This window comes from Primulina huaijiensis, unplaced genomic scaffold (genome assembly GCF_012295235.1).
Source record: "Primulina huaijiensis isolate GDHJ02 unplaced genomic scaffold, ASM1229523v2 scaffold28027, whole genome shotgun sequence".
Taxonomy (NCBI): Eukaryota; Viridiplantae; Streptophyta; class Magnoliopsida; order Lamiales; family Gesneriaceae; genus Primulina; species Primulina huaijiensis.
The window spans coordinates 245,497-265,072 of NW_027356708.1; the positions used below are offsets into that span (position 1 = coordinate 245,497).

The window sequence follows — 19,576 nt, forward strand, 5'->3', positions numbered from 1 at the left end:
TAAGTTAGCAAATTAAATTAATATGTCTTTTTAAGTGTTTTTTTGTGATTAATTGTCCATCTTAGATAGATTTGGACATTAATTCACTTTCTTCTTTATTTTCTAAATTTTAAGTAAAAAAATTATTTATTTACATTTCTTAGTCAATTTTTGTGATTCATTGTCCATCTTAGATATATTTGGACATTAATACACATTCTTCTTCTTTTTTTCTCTAAATTTTAAACTAATTTTATGATATAATCTTTAAAAAAATAATCAATATAATCCTTATAATAAATATGAATTATATTGATAGTTTATTATCATTTGTTATATATTACAATTTTACATATAAAATTTTTTAACTGCGTATTACATATTATTTTATCAATATACTTTTTTTTACTATATATATTTATTTGAGTGGTATTATGTTAAAATTTTATTTCTCTTAAATTATTAATCATCAATATTAATTTATAAATGATTGATTCTGATATAAAATTAATTATCTATAATATGTATTCTAAAAAAACATAGAAATTAAATAAAATCCGCAATGTGTTAAAAGTTAGCAAAAGCAAAAGTGATATTTACCTTGATAATAAGTTTAATGATTTTATTTTAACATTATTATGATAATTTAGTAAATTAAGAGAATTTTATTTGATGTTTGTCTATGTGTACTCTATTTAAATAAATTTTAGTTTTGATTTTGGTAAAATTCACTATTCTGTTAATTTTATTTTTATTGTTTTTTTTTCATTTTGAATGATATTTGAATGAAAAATATTTTTGCTGATTTATCATTTAAGAGAGCTGTATATGTCGCGGATTGAAAAATGTCATATAAATAAGTGAATATATATGATTTATTGTCATGATGTATTTTTATGTATTGTGTTTTGATATATCTAGATTGATAAATACTTATAAACATATGTTATTCAAACGAATTTAAACATTATCTAATTCTTGTGCTTATATTTTTCATTATTAGTCATCTACGTGCATCACACGTGCACATTCCTAGTGCATTAAAATATTGCAGTTGCGTGTAACTAACATGGACATTAACCAAACTTTTACATTAAATAAATGTTATGATACTATATATCTAATATGTGAGCATTATTTCAACGTTGTTCATATGAAATCAAACTCATGAATATTGTTTAAAGATTCACTTACTCTATCTTGGGATCAAATNACTATTTATTGTGATGTCTTCTTTTCTATACCTCAATATCAGCCGTCACCTCCCCACAATAACAGCTAATCAATTCCATCCCCAACAAAATTTGATGGTTTATCCACTATTTGTTTTAATTTCCTTTTAACAATAATAATAACATAACATGGATCATATGTTTTTTTTATTGAGAAAATGTTAGTAATTTTTTTTTACTATTTCTAACAAAAACAAAATTAACTCTTAACATTAAGAGGAACAACAAACAAAAACAAGTACAAATATTATCGTTTCCCAACAAATTCATTCATTATATAAAGCACACGCTCGTTTTGGAAACAAGATTTGGACAGAGTCAAATTGGGTGGGCATCCCTTTAAAAACTAGATCATCTAATTAGTGGAGGATTTGGATTTTTTTTTTTTTTTCATAACGTTGCAACCCGGAACAGACAGCAGCCATCATTTATAAATTTATCTAACATTGTGATTTCACACACCAATTTTTTTATTTTAAAAAAAAAAAAACCTACAGTGCTCTTGGAACTGCATGTGTCTACTTAAAAAATCTGGACAGGTTAACTAACACCTTCCGTTACCTTCTGAGATAGAATACTCCAGTGTACAAGAAGAATTGCCACACCTTTCCGATGAATACCGGATGGCACTGTCAGACAATCAAGAGAACAAAATGGGTCGAAGCTGTGGTCTTCTTGCTTTCTTTATAAGTGAAATTCTTGATTTACCCCACCATGTAGCTCACTTAGCTGTCCAGTGTATACTAAAATTTAAGAGGATGATTTTAATCAACATGTTCCAACCTGCTTTGTCTGTGAGGATCGAAGCTTTGGGAGGAGTTCACAGACAGCCTTCTGCAAGTAAGCTCGTTTGAGCCATTCGTTGCTTCCATTCACGACCATTTTCGTGAGTAGTCTTATTTTCTCTGCACCACAATGTTCCTCAAGCAATTCCTCCCGAAATTTGTCGTCTTCGTTGAGATTGAATTCCCTCGTGATTTCCATCACTTGCTATATTTTCGCGATGTTTCTGCCAGCACCACAACCCATAGCAGTTGCAGCACCCACCACATTAGCAATTGTCAATGTACATATCAAAGGCAATTTCTGAATGTAGCCAAATGCCATAGCGGCCACGAAACTGCCTCCGCACCCAACAGTGTCAATGACATTCACCTGTTAAAATATTAAGGAGACCAGGATCACCAAAGCCTGATATACAAGAACTCAAAAACAATTTAAGACAGAACAGACAGAATGGAGAAGACAAGAATGATTAATAAACAAGGGAAAACAGTGTCGTATATACAATGAAACCTTGAATGCAGGGGAACAAGATATACTTGATGGGGTGATTAGGATTGAACCCTTTGAGCCCATTTTTATTATCACCCACTTTGTGCGAATTCCTTTCCGAAGCAACTCTTGTCCCCCTAAAATTGGGTCTTCTGAGCCAGTCAATGATTCAGCCTCAGCACATATTTATTACCAGTCAAAGTTAATAGATCAAACAACAGTTAAACATGAAAGAAAGAAAATAACTAGTATAAGGAGACAACTTCTGTGAGAAAGATTGCACATGAGAAGTATAAACAAAAGCTGTGGAACAAGTCAAATAAACACTAGAGCTTAGAGCATAGGCCGGATCTCGAAAAGAATACTTTCAAGTTTTAACCTGATAATTGCAATCTCTGGGAGATGGATATCTGGGCATCACCAGTGCCAGGGGGCATATCCACCACAAGAATATCGAGGATCCCCCAATCAACTCCCCTTGTCATCTGTTCTAGTGCTTTCATGACCTGAAGGAATTGAGTGTGTTTAAAATTGCATATTAGTTTTAGTACCAATCCCAGAAACAACATAACTATTTCTCACCAGAGGCCCTCTCTAACTAATCGGAAGTACAACATAAGACACTATAGGCCACATTTGCGAGGCTTACCATAGGACCTCTCCACACAATTGTGTCCCCTTCGGGCACAAGAGATCCCATTGACATGCATTTGACCCCCGCAGTTTTCAATTGGGGTCATTTTCTTATCTGTAAAGATGCACGATTATAAAACATACCCATCAATTACAAAATCACAAAAGCACATGATAGCGCTTCCGGCTAACTGAAGCAGCACAATTCCACACACATCAGGATCACAAACATTGAGAGAGGAGCTGGCTTAAAATCTCTAAATAAAAAAACATAAATGCAGCAAATAAACATGTAAAGAACATTGAGAGTCAAGCATAAATATATGTCCTCTAAGAAGAATTTATATTCACTTGCTCAAGAATTCAATTTGATATGAAAACTATACAAAGTAAGAGCTTCTTGGTCCGCATCACACTAGATGCTAAAATTCTAATAGCCAAAACTTTTAGAAACTGTGAAACGAGATTGTTTTAAGAGTGAAAGTTGGCTTGTGATGCCAGCAGATGAAAATGCCATTAAACTAGCTACCAAAAAGGTTCTATTGCTTCCATCCCACTTATTGCTTAATTGTAACAGGTAAAAGTGAACAAACATCTCGGAGATTGAAGCACCACCTGCACTCACTTCAGGCTTTCCATGAAGTTTCATCATTGTTGGAATTGACGGCCCATACACATCGGCATCCAGCAACCCGACTTTAAGCTGAAACTTGTGCGCAAGCGAAACTGCCAAATTAACTACAAATGTACCACATAAACAGTGTTCTAAATGGCGGCCGCTTAGGAGGGCGGTAGGCGGCCCTCGACTGCCCCGCCTACGTATGAGGAGGCTGTTTTAGACGACCAAGCTATACGGCGGTGGGCAGGCAGTTGAGGTGGGTGGAGGCAGTGAGCAGGCGAGCCAGTCAATATTTTTAAATTGTAGTCAACAAATTTTAAAAACCTAGTCAAAGTAAACTAATTTTAAAACTCAAAACCCTATTTGTTTAAATTACATCCCACTTTCTTTTTTAACTTTTGGTTCTCACTCCTCACTATCAACCACTAATTCCACCACACAAACTCTCTACCGCCGCCGCCATCAACAAGAAGCTTTATGTTAGGCATTATATATATGTTATTTAACATACTTTTTTTATAATATTTCAAATTTTGTGATTTCAAAAATCAAATTTGTTTTTATTCCCTATTATTATTGATTTATTGTTGAAGATTAATGGCGGAAAAAGATAAACAACCGGAGTTAGAATTTAAGCCAAAGTCTAATGATATCGTTTGCGAATATGAGATTTTGTATAATAAAGAGAAAAAAGATTGGATCACATGCAAGTTGTGTAAGAGGCTTATTGAAGAAGCAGTTTATAGTATGAAACATCATATTACGTCTTGTTGACGGCGACAAGAAGCCCTCAATGACCTTTTATTGGGTGCTCTTAAACAAGCCCAAGAAGACATTAAAAATCTTTCAAAAAAGAGGAAAATGTCATCCCAATTTTGAAGATCATTGATGGAAGTTTAAGGATAGACTTGATAGTCCTTTGCATTACGCCGCTTACTTGATAGTCTTTTGCATTATTATATATGATTATCTATAAAAAAAATTACTTAAAAAAATTCAACCATAGGAGGCTGAGACGGTAGACCGTCCCTCCCGCCATTTACAACATTGCATATAAATTAAATAACATCATGGCGACGTAAACAGAAAGATTAACTCACAACAAATGCAAAGAGAAGGGGCAGACCCATAAAATCTATCAAGCGGAGCCAAAGGACCATCTCTTATTTTTAAGGGAGCAAGATACAAGCTTAAGAAAAATTACATGCAAAAATTCAATTTTTCCTCTGTATTGAAAGGAGGCAAACCAAACCCAACAAGGTAACTTTCGAGCTTATTTCTCTTATAGAATCATCGGACTCCTGCTGGATTCCTGAACATCCAGGTACTCAGGGCCCAGGCAGCATGTAGGAATGATCGCCACAGCAATATATATAAGCCAGATTACCATGTTTATTGCAAACCATGCTTCAGAAAAAGTAAAACCAACAAGAATCGCTTGATATACACCTATGACACAAAAACAACGAAGAGGAGAAGGGGCAAAAGAAAACGATTCAAGAAATTTAAAAAAAGGCCCTGAAGTACCAGCGGTAGTGGACTTTCCAACGCCGCCTTTGCCAGAAGCGACGGCAATAACGTCTTTAATCTCTTCAATCTTCAGACTTTGTAAATGGGATCCTTTCGCACCAAGAACAGCAAAACCCTGGTGCCCCCGAGCTTGAAACTTAAGACAACACCGAATACAAATCAGTTTTGAATACAAGAAAAACAAGAAATGGGATTCAAACAGTGAACATCACGCACAGTAAAGTTTCTTGGTGATCGGCTCATGGGTTTTGATAAATTTCCTGTAATAAAATCCTGAGACACCCAGCGATCAATAAACATGCTCCTATCTTTAGAAGTGGCGGACTAAGCTCGTCGATAGTGCAAGAAATGGTTCAAATGTTATTGGGCTATTGATCGCAAAGAAGACATGGCTCGGTTTGAAGATTAGAAAAGCCCTATAAGATATTATTACCAGATCAGCCCAAACATCGCGAGATGGCCTTTGATGATACTATTAGGCCACATTTTTTGGGCCCAAAAAATTGGTTGCTTTATCTAATCAAGCTAGCTGTTTTTTTATTGGTTACATGTTCCATTGGTTAACTGAAATGTAAACTATGGAAGTAAATGAAAGAAACATAGGATGACGTATACAAGGATTGTTTGTTGTACGAGGTCAGAGCCTGCGAAATCTGAAATTCAGTTGGTTTCACCGGTCAGTTATTTCCGGGACAACGACCCCACTTTTGTATTTTTTTTTCCTTTTAAAAAAATCATTTTCTTGCATGATTAATGGTTGCATAATCATTTTTATGGAAGATTATTATAATTAGTAATCACACCCATTTTCATCTCCTTTTCATGCTTCTCTCTTTTCCCTTCATCACTCTTGCATCAACAAACACTGGTACCTACGCATCTCGTGATTCAGATTATCGTTGTTATTCACGCTTGCAATGTGCGTTTTTGTTGATGTTTGTTTGATTCAATAAATGGGTTTTTACATGATTGGTCGATCAAAATTGAGGGTTCTTTTTCTTTTTGATTGAAATCGGGATCATGAATCTTTCTGTGAATGTATGAATCATGGGTTTCAGTGTTCTTTGATTCTTATGCCTTTTGGACGAATGGGTTGCAATTTTCTTCATTTGGCCTGAGACCAAAAGTTTTTATGGTTGGCATCTAATTTTTTTTTTTTTGCTTTCTGATTGCTGTTTTATTTATTTGTTTTCTTTGTTTTTAATGCCACAGATTGCTGTCAATGTTTGATGGTTTCCTGGGGAAGGGTCTTTAATATTTTCTAAGTTAAGGAAGAGTGAGAAGCAATTTGGGATTTGATTTATGTGAATGTTGGGGATCATACTCTTGCAATTAATGGCTGCTGAGGTTCTATCTGTGAAAAAGGGGAAATCCCCTGGATTCATGACTCTATTGTCATCCGCAGCTTGTGAATGGTTTTTGATATTTTTGCTATTCGTGGACGCGGCGTTTTCGTATTTGCTCACAAAATTTGCTCAATACTGTGAGATCAAAACTCCTTGCCCGTTATGCTCGAGGCTCGATCTTGTCTCCGGGAAAAAGAAACCAGAAAACTATTGGAGTTTATTATGCAGAAGCCACAGAGAAGAGATGTCATTTCTAGTGCCTTGTTCTATACACAATAATCTTGCCGATGTTAATGGGATGTGTGAAGAATGTATTACGCCAATTATTATGCAGCATAAATCGAATTCTGAATCATATAGGTTGTTAGTTGGTAAGCTGTGGGTTGATGTAGAACGATCCATTCTCCAAAACTTAATGCTGAATAAGAATATACGATTTGGTTCTTCGGGGCGTAGGACGTGTTCTTGCTGCAACAAGATATGGAGAGCTAAATCTAATGCTGAAAGATTACTCGGGCTTTCTCCAGTTAGTCTTGGGGCTTCTAAAGCCAATCTGAAGCCTCCTTTGCCTCGTGTGCCAGGTCGGAGTCGTTTTAGTCGTAGGGATAGCTTGAAAAGGTTGAGAGAGAAATTCTCAGGGCCGATGGCACACCATTCTGCTTTAGGAAATAGTGTTGATACACTGTCTCATGTGGGTTATACGAAGCTGAAAATCTCCTCTGATTCCGAGTCCGATGTCCTATTCTCGGAGGATGATGAAGAAGGAAATGCGAGTTGTCGCTGTAAAATTGAAAGTAAACCAGACTATAATGTTCAATCTAGCTTAAAAGGTCCACCTATAACACAGGATGAGAAAGTGAAACCTTCGGTTCTTGATATACCAAATCTGCTTGATTTGAGTGATGATAAGACTTTCAGTTCTTTATCAGTAGATACGTTCATAGAGCACGGTCTTAGAGAGCTTAACTGGGCAGAAGCTTATAATAAACCAAGCACATTTGTGACACCGGAAATAGCTTCATTAGACAACAGTTCCCAACCACTTGGTGTCGGGAAAGGTTCTTTAGATTTGCCTGAAGAGACTTATAATTGCTCGTCATTTCTCAAGAAGCGTAAGCTCTCAATCTTAACGTATTTTACAAGCATACATATCATCTATCTGCGCAAGAAAGGAGTCGGGAGATAACAAACATGATCATTATAGCATTTGAAATTTATTTAACAAGCTGAATTTGAATTTGCAGAATTAAATGACGAGGGAAGAAGGGAAAAAGGAAAAACATCTACGGTGAATCATATAGAAGCCGTTGCAGGAACTTCTTCAAAAGATGTTCATTCATCAGAGTCAAATAAAAAGAATATGACAGATGCTTCTACGCAGATAATGGAAAACAGAGAATTGTCAAGCTTACAACCAGTTGAGCCAATCAAAGCTTGTGACTCTGCTAAAAACGAAGAAGAAGATACAAATTCCCTGCCACAATATTCTACATCTGACGCAGGCTTGTCTTCGAAAGATAAAAGTCCTAGAGCTCATAATGAATACATTGAATTTAGTAAACCCGAGGATTCCTCTTATCAGGCAAATGAGACCAGCCTATACGAATATTTGGAGGGAACTGGTGATGCCGATATTGAAGGTAAAAGTATGCTTGATCGACTAAAACAACAGGTTGAGCAGGATAAAGTCTACATGAATTCTTTATACAAGGAATTGGAGGAAGAAAGAAACGCTTCTGCAGTTGCAGCAAATGAAACCATGGCCATGATTACGAGACTACAGGAGGAGAAAGCGTCACTTCACATGGAGGCATTGCAATACTTAAGAATGATGGAGGAACAAGCAGAGTATGATGTGGAGGCACTGGAAAGAGCCAATGATGTTATTGCTGAAAAGGAGAAGGAATTGCAGGACTTGGAAGCGGAGTTGGAATCCTACAGAAACAACTTTGGTGATGAATCATTAGGAGCCGATAAAGAAAATAATCTCGGCACTTCTAGTGATTCGAAATCTTATAATATTAAAAAAACCAATGGAACATGTAACCCAGCCATGGATGGTCCAGCCTCGAAATCTGTGGATGAAAAACTCTACATCTTGCGATGTTTGAAGAAGTTGGAGAAGAAGATCCATCAAGTTCAGAATGATGAAAAGATGAAAAACGAGGTTGGGAATCTTCATCGTACCGGAGAGACGTCAATAAGTCAAGAAAATGGAGATAATGGTTCATTTGAGCAAAATAATGTGTATCCTTCAAACGGGAATCCAGATCATGACAGGGAAAAAGATTTTGTTTCAGGGAAAAGAGAGAAACAATTAGAAAATGGTCCTTGCGCTTTTGAGAAGGAAATTGCAGAACTTCACCAGAGGTTGGATGCACTTGAGACTGACCAAGATTTCCTCAAGCACGTGTCTGACTTGCTTCATAATGGAAAGGATGGATTAAATCTAATTCAGGAAATATCTCATCAGCTACAAGAGTTGAGTAAAGTTGAATGCAATACTAAAAGATGACTTTTAAAATCCTCTGAGCCTGCATCGCTCTCATTTGCAGAGTAACAACTTCCTAACCATGACTGTTTTTTTGATCTTATATATTTCAATCCCGTGATTTGGAAAATTATTGTTACTCCATGAAAAATGTGTTCTTGAATGAGCTGCATTCTACTCAAAATCATTCTGCATATTCTGTGAAACACTGCAAAAAGACGTAGCTGTAAATGACAGGGATATTAAGATATAAATTACACGGATCTCTTTTTTACTTTCCAGTTTTCAAAATCTTGAATACATGGGATGAAAACAGAGTAACGGAGGGGAGGGGAGCAATCCACATAATCCAAACATGGAGACGGTGGTGAAGATGAAACTTAGGTGTCTGCCTAATGTGACTGTGATTTACGATGTTAAGGTTTGCGCCATGTGTAGTTTTTCCAGAAGAGGAAGAAAGAGTGCTTGAAGGGATGAAACATACAGAATCAAATTTTCTGCATCTTTGATTCCATTTTCTTGATCGATTTTTTTTTGTTCTTTTGAATTGGAAATGAGCATAGATCGGGAGTTGATTTTTAGTTCTTTTTGATTTAGCAATCCCTTCCACGTGCATAGATGTGTATTTCTTGTTGGTTGTAGTGCAGATAGTGGTTCTGATATGCTTTTTATTGTATACAAAGGTGTAAGAATCAACTGGAGTTTTAGCTCAAAATACTTGAAATTTTTCTTTGTACAGACAACCATATTTTTAACAAGATGTATTCCTTCATGACTCACGAGGATAAAAGTCGGTTTACCCTCGTACTAATATGAACGGCCAAGAGGTCAGATCCAACATAGGATCTAACCTTGTTGGATCCAACCTCTTGGCCAAACCCACTCGTACTTTATATTCGGACTCTGTATAAGTTTTGGTTAGATTTATATTACGAGCTAGTGAAAACGAAAACGACTAAGATCGAGCTATGATGATTTACAAGATCAAAAGAGGAAATAAACTAACTTGTTACTAGGAAGAAATACGTAATTTGCTCCTAGATAAACTAAAGAAGGGTGAAATAACTGTTACTGAACCAAACAAAATAAAAAAATTACAATATTCTTGGAATTCAATGTAAACTATTTGTCACATATATAGTCATGTTCTGCTCCGGACAAACATCATTTATTACCCACCGCGGATACAGAGCAGCGACTAGCTAGTCTCCCAGGACTTCTGGTCACCGATCAAGTCTGCATGGTGGGCCTCTGGGTATCCAAGTGCAGCCGTTAGGCGACGGTGTTCGAGCTAGACGCCGGCCCTTCAAGGATTGCAATGTAAGATTTTGTCCATTCAGATCTTCTTCAACAAGAATTCGAGCAGCTTCGTACGATGTCATGCAGAGTAGGAAGATCAATCCCATTATAAATAAGAATCTTTTTACAGTAACCCTCATCTTAATTTTTCTACAAACAAAATAAATGAATACAATGTAAATTGATGTTAATATTATGGTGTGCTTGTCGTGTATATATAGTAGTGGCCGGTGACTTTGAATCTTATTATTTTCCACATTACCGTAATAGTTTATGGAAGCAAGTTTAATTTAATCAAATGTTGAACGGGAATTATAAAAATTTGAATGGGTCTAATTTAACAAGCGTGAACTTTTCCAAGTAAGGAGCTATAGGAATGAATTTCATGAAATCAGATAATGACCGCTAATTACTATTTAAACTTTTTTGTATTGGTTTTCTTGCATGGATTCAAACCAAAATCAGACGTGTGAGATTTGATGCAAATGCAGTAAACTTGTTCCGCTAACCAAGTATGGAAACAAATTTTTCCTTTTATTGACTGAATTTTTTTTTTCTTTTAATAGAAAATTTGTCTTTCTTCAGAAAAATCTCAGCCTGAATTGAATTTTGAACATTTCAAACTGTCTTCAAAGCCTCCAACAACAATCCTCTTTAATTTAGTTTTTTTTTTAAATATAATAATAAATACAAATATTCTACCTTGTATATTATAAGTTTTTATTAAATTCAATTATGCTACATTATTTGATGAATTTTATATAATGAATGATTATGTTGCATGAGATATGTTTTATATTTTTACCGAATACAAGATAGATATTTGGCCTTTCATAACGTCTTTTCTATATATTCAAGATTCTGAATTGTTTGGCATGCGATAGATTTTTTTTTTTCGATTGACAAATGATTGTCACATGTATGATTCTTAAGGGTATAACAAATTTATAAATATGACCATGTTAGAAAAATTATTAAAATTTGCTATACGTGACAATCAGTTAATTTTAATAATAAGGAACGTTGCTCGAAATTTTTTTTCCACTTTTCGCCACATATACAAAATGGAACATTGGAAGAAAAAAAAGATATTGCATAATGTTTTGGAAAAATATAAGTTTTTCCTCTATACCGATTATACAATCATGCTGTCTCACCTATTTCGTTCTTCGGATCTCTCTAAATTAATTTCTCGATTATATAAGAATAATGCTGCATAATTCCAATTTTTCTATATCTTGTATTAATACTTTTAAAAAGTTAGTAAAATTTATCGTCTTTATACCCAATCCTTAAGCATATTATTCGATCATTTATTATGTGTATGTATAACAAGCTCATTATCCATGAAAATGCCAACAAATTCAAGGTTTTAAATAACCTCAAAAACTTAAACAAATGTCATTTCCCTTTCCTTAAACATATATAAAACAAAAAAATGAAAAAAGGGTTAAAAAAATGTGGTTCTTGCACCAAACAAAAATTAAAAAAACAAAAAATATAGTAAAAAGACAATATTCTCGCAAGTCAGTGTGAAATATTAATCGCCAAATATATGTTCATGATCGCAGTTTATTCCTTCTGTTGTCAAAGATTTCGGGCTCATTTACTCTCCTTAGCCACACCAAACTGCATCATATTTTGCCCAGGAGAAGCATCGTTTGCCCGTGGCGGAGGCGGAGCAGCAGCTACTCTGCCGGCAAAGTTTTGACCACTGATCGACGCCTTGCATGGTGGGCCGTTACCTCCGGGTATCCATGTGCAGCCATTAGGCGACGGTGTTCGAGCTAGATGCCGGCCTTCCAAGGATTGTAGTAAAAGATTTGGTCCCTTAGTGATCCATTTCTCCTGTTCCTCGCCAAGAATTCGGGCAGCTTCGTGTGATTTCATGCTGAGTACGAAGATTAATCCCATCATCAATAAGATAATTTTTGCAGAAACCCTCATCTTAATCTTTTGAAAGTACAAATAAATAAAGCCGGGCTGATACTCTGATCAGATGATATAATATATATAAATTAGTGTAAATTTTATGGCGTATGGTGGTTGTGTATATATAGTGTTGTAACTTTGAAATTTTAATCTACGACGTTGTTATAATATTTGATGGAAAGCATGTTTGTTTGACCGTTGAATGAGAAATACACATAGAAACTTGAAAGGGTCTCATTTAAGCTGAGGATGACTGCGGATTTTTGAATTACTGATTTCAAGCACAAGAAAAGTGGATAATAATAAAGTTACGTAGTTTTTATGTAATTTGGCTTATGGGAGTGTGGGGATATTTAGTTGGGTGGAAGTCTTTTTGGTCATCTCTAAAGCTACACCACCGTAGGGGTTGCGCCATTTCATCGAGCGTAGATGTCCTTTTTTTTTTTTTTTTTTTTTTATTTTTTTTTTTTTTTTTTTTTTTTTTTGTTTTTTGTTTTTTTTGTTTTGTTTTTTTTTTTTTTGGTTTTTTTTTTTTTTTCTGGCTTTATTGTTTTTTTTTTTTTTTTTTTTTTTTTAACTTTTTTTTAATTTGTATTTATTATAAATATTTGTATTAAATATTATAAATATTATTTAAATAATAATATAATATTTATTTTAATAATTAGATATTTAATCATAAAAATTAAAAAATAATAATTGTTGATTTTTAAAATATTTATTTATTTGTGTTAATTATTAATAATTAAGGATTAATTTGATTTAATGATTTATAATTAATATAATTTAATACAAATGCAAAAAATTAATATAACAATACAATTCATAAAGAAATTGAAAAAGATAATTGAAATACAAATGCAACTTGAAACACATAATTCAAATACAAATGCAAATACAAAGATAATAATCAAAAGAAAAATACATTTAGATGATAAACAAACTAGATAATCAATAATCTGGTAAATTTGATCTGGATCCTCCAAAATCACCCAAAAATTTATTAATGATAAAACATTAGTCTTAATTAAAAATATATTAAATAAAATATAATAATTAATATATGCAAAATCAAAGGAATATTTCGAGAATATTATTTTTGGTATTACATTTGAAGTAAATGAGTTGGAGATGGATGTTGTATTTGGTGCATAAATCGCATTATTTTAGTGTAAAATTTGCACCAAAATAGATTTTGTGGTTGGAGATGGCCTTATGATGTTTGTGAAGAATTGTTTTAACTTCGACTTCGGTAATTTTTAACTAAAAGTTAGAAACAAGATTGTGAATTTTTTTTAATTTTTTTGTTGATTGTTTTAAATTATAATTTGACATTTTTATGCTTAAAAAACTTATAAAGTACACAATTGCCCTCATTAGTTTTTTTAAAAATATTTTTCATTTTTTATAAATTTAATTTTCAAGTTTTTACCATATTTTTTTCTATTTATACAATTTTTTGTCAATTTTTTATTTTTATTAATCTTATGTAAAAGTTGAAGCATCCATATTATAACAAGATAGATTGATTTTGATACAAAATATTCAAAATATAACAACAATTATATAAATATATTGTTTTTGGTATGAGTAAAAAAGTTTAGATAATCAAAAGAGATATGCGTTATATATGTTAAGGATACTTTTGTTATTTTAACAAAAATTAAGCTTGGAAACATTTTTTTTTCCAGAAACTCAAACTTTTAATTTGTTTATAGTTTTTTAATTTTTATTTCTATCATTATCTACTTTTACTTCTCATCAATTTCTTTATAATTTTTTAAAAAATCACTTCAAGATAAGTAAAATCTTTTTTAACATCCCGTGAATAAGATTTTAATTATGTAATTTATCAAATTTGAACTAATGTAATAACTTGTTTATGTCGTCTTTGTTTTTGTTTTTGTTTTTTTAAAAAACGCCGACAATATCGTGCAGGACATTGCACTCGGAAAAAATCAAAACTAGAATATGAAAGAAACCAAGTTGCTACAATCATGAGAACTATTCTCGCGTAATTATATTATTAAAATTCAATTAATGCCAAGACAAATTTTTTATTTTTAAGCACAAGAAAAAAATGATTTAGAAAATATAAATTGTCTTTTGGTTGTAATTTGTTTACAAATTGTTAGGCATCATCATTTATCTTTGACTGTTATTTATATAAAATTTTGAAAAATATTAATTCAAACTTAAACGTGACTTATCATAATAAATATTAAATAATTATTTTTCAACAACACATAATATATGGTAAACGCCAAATTTTCAAGCATAATATACACGTAATTGAAAGGTGAAATATCTATGGAATTGGTAAATATTTGAACAATAATTTTTTATTGGATCGAGTTGAAAATTTAAATTATACATCAAATACTAAAGTTTGAAAATGTGACACATAAAACAATATTTTATCAAATTTCCTATAAATATTATATTCAAAAAAAAAAATTAAACAGGAAAACATGTGTGTGTGTGTGTGTGTGTGTGTGTGTGTGTGTGTGTGTATATATAAACTTAATTGACCCGTATCTTATGTATTTTTGCAACCTATGCGATTACGTGTTCAGAAATTGACCGGGGACTGTTGGTTTTGGAAATCGAACTACATAATTTAAGAATCTGAATTTATTTATTAATTTCAAAATTTGAAATTATTTTTAGAATTATATATTAGAACTCAAATTTATTAAAATGATAGTTTGAATAACTTTATGTATATATCCAATAAAAAAATAACGTATTTATTTGTCTTTGGCGTTGGACATTTTTTCCCAAAAAAATTTACTAATTAATAAAATACAAATCCACACCAACAATAATATATGATAAGAATTTGGAACGTAGGCTTAATTTTTTGATGACGTGAGAACTTTCAACCGTCACTCTTCGATATACACTGAGTAAACTATGGGCTAAACATAACCAACCAACCATGTTAGTCGATGAGGAATTTTGAGCGTTTAGGTAGCGTTTGCAAATTAAATAGTTAAAAAAAAATTTAAGAACTTTTGCTTTACAAATTTCCAAAACTTTGTGAAGGAAAATACATAATCATTTTTAAACATTCACAAATGCCACCTTACTTATATGTTGATGTGATTACCGAAACCAAAATATATGTTTATGTAATCATTTTTAAGCATTTACAAATACCACCTTACAAATACAACAAAAATATTTTTTCAAAAAAATGTAAAGCTAAAAATATATTTACTAAAAACAAAATTATATTGTTAATCATATAATTTGCGTGTTTTCACTTTTTGTCATGTTATCGATTAATTTACGCTCTTAATTCACTAATTTACAATATATATATATATATTTTGCAGTAAATGTAATAACACGTTATATAGGAATGCGTTGACTGTGTATCGTGACAATAGAAAAAGGTGGAGTCTGTCTCAAGACTCACACAAAGCTCAAGAATTGAAGTCAACCGTATTGGACAAGAAACGCGTTGACAATGTGTGATTCATATTGCAGTTGACATTTCATCTCATTATAAACTTTAAAAATGATACAGAATCGATCATTAATTTCGGGTTAATTAGGAATTTAATTTCGGGTTAATTAGGAATTTAATTTTTTTTAAATTTATGGTCCTCTTTAATTTTGTTTAATCATGATCTTGAGAGACACCCTAGTTGTATGATATGGCAAGTTTTTAAAATTGAATAAATTATATAAAGAACAAACAGACAATCCTAAGTATAAGACAAATGGATAACGTAAATACAATCATTTACAAACAAATTTAGTCAAATTTTTTGACTCATTCCATCAATGTTTTATCTTTTCCTAATTATTTAAACGAAACGAAATCCCAGTTCGTTTGGCAGCCCAATCCACCAACAGAAGGACCCAAAATTAGTCAAGAAGCCCCGTACACTTTGGTAGATAAATTATGGTAAATGCATGCAAAATATCAATTATAGTCATGTATGTATTTGTATATGTCATTTTTAATCATATATGTTTTCCTTGATAATTATAATCTTATAACTATGTTTTTCTAAATCAATTTTAGTCATCTCCAAAATAATGTAATTAAATTATCAATTATATTATTAAATTTTTGTAAGTACGTGATTTAAAAAAGAACGCGAGATATTTAGATGTATTTGACAATATAATTATAAATTTTAACAAATATATTAGTCATTTATTACATGATTTTGACGAAAAAGACTAAAATTGATATAGAAAAGAACATTGTTACATAACTATAATTGATTCAACGAAACATACATGAAAAAAACGTCATACACAAATACATTCAGAACTCTTAATTGCATGACTAGAGTTCCTAAATCGACTATTTTAATATCATATAAGAGTAAAATTGGAAAAAAAAGTTGGTGTCCGTCCTAGGTGATTACTATCATGTCCTCAACTTTAATAAAATAGAATAGATAAACAAGAACAGAGTCGACCCGAAAGTTTGGAACCGAAACCAATAAACGGTTCCGATTCTGATTTTATAAAAGATGGTATCCATCAAGATTCACATTTTTATAAAACTCTGCAAGCTTGTGTTCTATCGATTGATATGGGTATTGGAAATTGATTTCTCGATCGGTTTAATCATCGCGGAAAAGTCATATACCTTCCTATAAATATTTAAATCTGTTGGGTTCTTGGCTAGTATAGAAATATCAAAATGAAAAGAGGTTAGAATTTTTGTATCTTTTGTGTATACACTTTTTAATATTGTTTTTATATTAAAAAAAATCCAACGATTCCTAAAGATGTGGTGTTGAGCATGTATGTAGTGATGGAATTCACACATATTAAGTCAATGCTCGACTGATTCAGTGTGGATCCTGTCAAACTATATATGCCAACACCAGAATCCAACTCGATCTTGCTCGGCACTTTTTAAGAATACTTTATTTTAAAAATAATGTTAAAGGTACAACTAATATATCGTTACATCGATATTTACAACTATTATATCGCGAGATTTTACTGTTATATCGCGAGATTTTGTATTCCATATATAGTGAAATTTTGACAAATTGAATTTTTGCATTGAATTTTTTGTGTTGTGCAAATTGATGTACAAATATGGATATACATGTAGCATCACTCTTATTTTAATTATGATTTAAAACACTCCTAATATTAAATATTAATAATATTATTCTGGCCTGCAAAAGTAAAGAGAGGGCGTTTGGATTAAATTAAATTTGAATCCTTTAATTACTAAAAAAAATACAGGTCTTATTAATAAATATATATGCTTTGTTTGCACTTATAGTCCTTCCTGATGACAGTAATATACGATGTCATGTCAAATATTTTCGACACTCAGTTGAATTAAAAGACAATATATATATATATAAAAAAAAACAAATTCTTATACTGATATCTAATTTGACAATTTAAAAGACTAAAGTCGAATTGAGGTCAACTGATTGAATAGTTTCGTGTTTTAATTTTTTATTTTTCCGATTCGATATTTAGGATGATATACATAAATTTTTTTGGTGAAGTATAATTACAATTAAGCATAGAATTGAAGTGTTAAACTGATGGATTTATATAGTAATATATCATTGCCTAATTAATTATTGATAACATCAATGTCTAATTTTCTATCAAGATAATTTAGTCGGGAAGGTGAAAGGGGCTTTTCCATCAATTATTTTCACAAAAGCATCAGATTATCAAATCAAAAGTAAATAATAGGATATGCATTTGATATCAACCCTTAATCCGTCATTAATTAATAAATATAAACCGAGTTAATCTTTCGTTATGAAATTTCATAACTAAAGTCATTGTCATGATCATCGTAAAAATTCTTAAAATTCATAGATGGCATAAAGAGTCGATAAATATTATAAATACACCAGAGTTAGTAGTTACATGAATTATTCGAGTAAATTAATTATTTGGTAAAGTATAGATATTATTATTAAACAGAAGCTTGAAATTTTGGAATTAATGATTAATCCCACCTGAATTAGTACATATATTTTTATTAATCAAACTAATTAATTTGATTGATGTGATTGTTTGATAATTAGCAAATGAGAACGTTTGATGTGCAAATAATCAAATTTTGATGATAAAAGAATCACATCTGATTATATATCATCATTATTAGAATAATAAGACAACTACGAATGTACAAATCTGATTATTATATATTTAATGATCATTTGATATTTCACCTGTAAATTACATCAACAATATTTAATTTCCATGAACGAGAAATTTGGTGGAGAACACTTCCGTCTTTTCTCTCGGCAATGGTTTAATATATATAAAGCACACCAAAATAGAATTCAAGATGCAAATTTTTTATTTTTAAATGTCATTTTAGATTCAAAACTATATATAAGTGGACGTGGAAATTTAAAATGTTTAGAAAAAAGTAAATGAAATTTGGAAAATTTGTTTTCGTTCATGGAAAAACAAATAGGTATACAATATTTTTTGTTTTTGTTTTTTTTTACTTAATTAATTTGCTAAAAATAAGGAATCTGCCATAGCCGGCCTTAGTTTTCTAGAATGAGTCTATATATCAACAAAAATTCAAAGACCCAAGATTACTTAAATAATTCCATAGCTATCATTTCCTTAGATCTTATATATATATGCCGTGTGATCCGTTGCGTCGAAACATCATTCTCCGGGGGTGATCTTGATCATATTTTTTAAAATTTTTGAAAACTCGATTTGTCGAAGAGTCAAGATTAATCATCATCAAAAAAATGGAGTTCCATACCAATGATCGAGAGGAATCCATGAACTCTAGCGAAGAAGCCGAGCACGAAAGCACCTACATTCGTGTAAGGCGATTTTACGAGTGTTTGTTTTGCAAGAGAGGATTCGATACAGCACAGGCTTTGGGTGGACACATGAATATCCACAGAAAAGATACGGCAAGAAGAAACAAGCCAACCAGTACTCCAAGCAAGTAAGAGAAAGATTACACAAACACTAGACTCTACCAACGGATACCAGTTTCAATAAATGATCATAAATATTCAACATATTTTACTGGGACTTCGACACACACTCTTCCACAGAAACGTTATACCATGCACGATTTTAATCGTGATAGATGTCAGAGAACGAATCGGTCGATTGATCCAGACGATTGGCGAGTCATGAGATTGGACGACTTTCCCCCGGTGATCATGGGAGGGTTGGAGACGAATCATGAGGAGGAATTGGATTTGGAGCTGCGGCTTGGATATGATTCTTGAATTCTGAA

The 19,576-nt window shown here is 32.0% G+C and overlaps 2 protein-coding genes and 1 pseudogene across 7 annotated transcripts; 2 read left to right on the plus strand and 1 right to left on the minus strand.

The window, feature by feature from the left end:
* Positions 1–1,693: 1,693 nt before the first annotated feature.
* LOC140967781 (iron-sulfur protein required for NADH dehydrogenase, mitochondrial-like) lies at positions 1,694–5,621 on the minus strand (annotated as a pseudogene).
* Positions 5,622–5,957: 336 nt separating this feature from the next.
* LOC140967799 (probable myosin-binding protein 4) lies at positions 5,958–9,801 on the plus strand. 6 transcript variants are annotated; one of them, XM_073428561.1, is made up of 4 exons: positions 5,988–6,136; positions 6,481–7,726; positions 7,859–9,170; positions 9,388–9,801. In XM_073428561.1, exons 2-3 carry the CDS (start codon positions 6,577–6,579, stop codon positions 9,127–9,129), a joined length of 2,421 nt encoding a protein of 806 aa, XP_073284662.1. In that variant the 5' UTR covers positions 5,988–6,136; positions 6,481–6,576; the 3' UTR covers positions 9,130–9,170; positions 9,388–9,801. The 6 variants fall into 6 exon arrangements, with proteins under 6 accessions (XP_073284661.1, XP_073284662.1, XP_073284663.1 ...); XM_073428562.1 differs by having other exon boundaries at positions 9,437–9,801; XM_073428560.1 differs by lacking the exon at positions 5,988–6,136 and adding an exon at positions 5,958–5,977 and having other exon boundaries at positions 7,859–9,801.
* A 9,269-nt stretch (positions 9,802–19,070) lies between these two features.
* Positions 19,071–19,568, plus strand: LOC140967776 (uncharacterized). The gene is made up of 2 exons (XM_073428509.1): positions 19,071–19,276; positions 19,424–19,568. Exons 1-2 carry the CDS (start codon positions 19,071–19,073, stop codon positions 19,566–19,568), a joined length of 351 nt encoding a protein of 116 aa, XP_073284610.1.
* The last annotated feature ends 8 nt before the right edge of the window (positions 19,569–19,576 follow it).

What these genes read in the sequence shown, in the direction of transcription:
- LOC140967799 (XM_073428560.1), top strand. Translation starts at nt 6,577, where the DNA reads ATGTTGGGGATCATACTCTTGCAATTAATGGCTGCTGAGGTTCTATCT. An exon ending in CTCGTCATTTCTCAAGAAGC is followed by an intron (nt 7,727 to 7,858) that starts GTAAGCTCTCAA and finishes TTGAATTTGCAG; the next exon opens with AATTAAATGACGAGGGAAGA.
- LOC140967776 (XM_073428509.1), top strand. Translation starts at nt 19,071, where the DNA reads ATGGAGTTCCATACCAATGATCGAGAGGAATCCATGAACTCTAGCGAA. An exon ending in CCAACCAGTACTCCAAGCAA is followed by an intron (nt 19,277 to 19,423) that starts GTAAGAGAAAGA and finishes TAATCGTGATAG; the next exon opens with ATGTCAGAGAACGAATCGGT.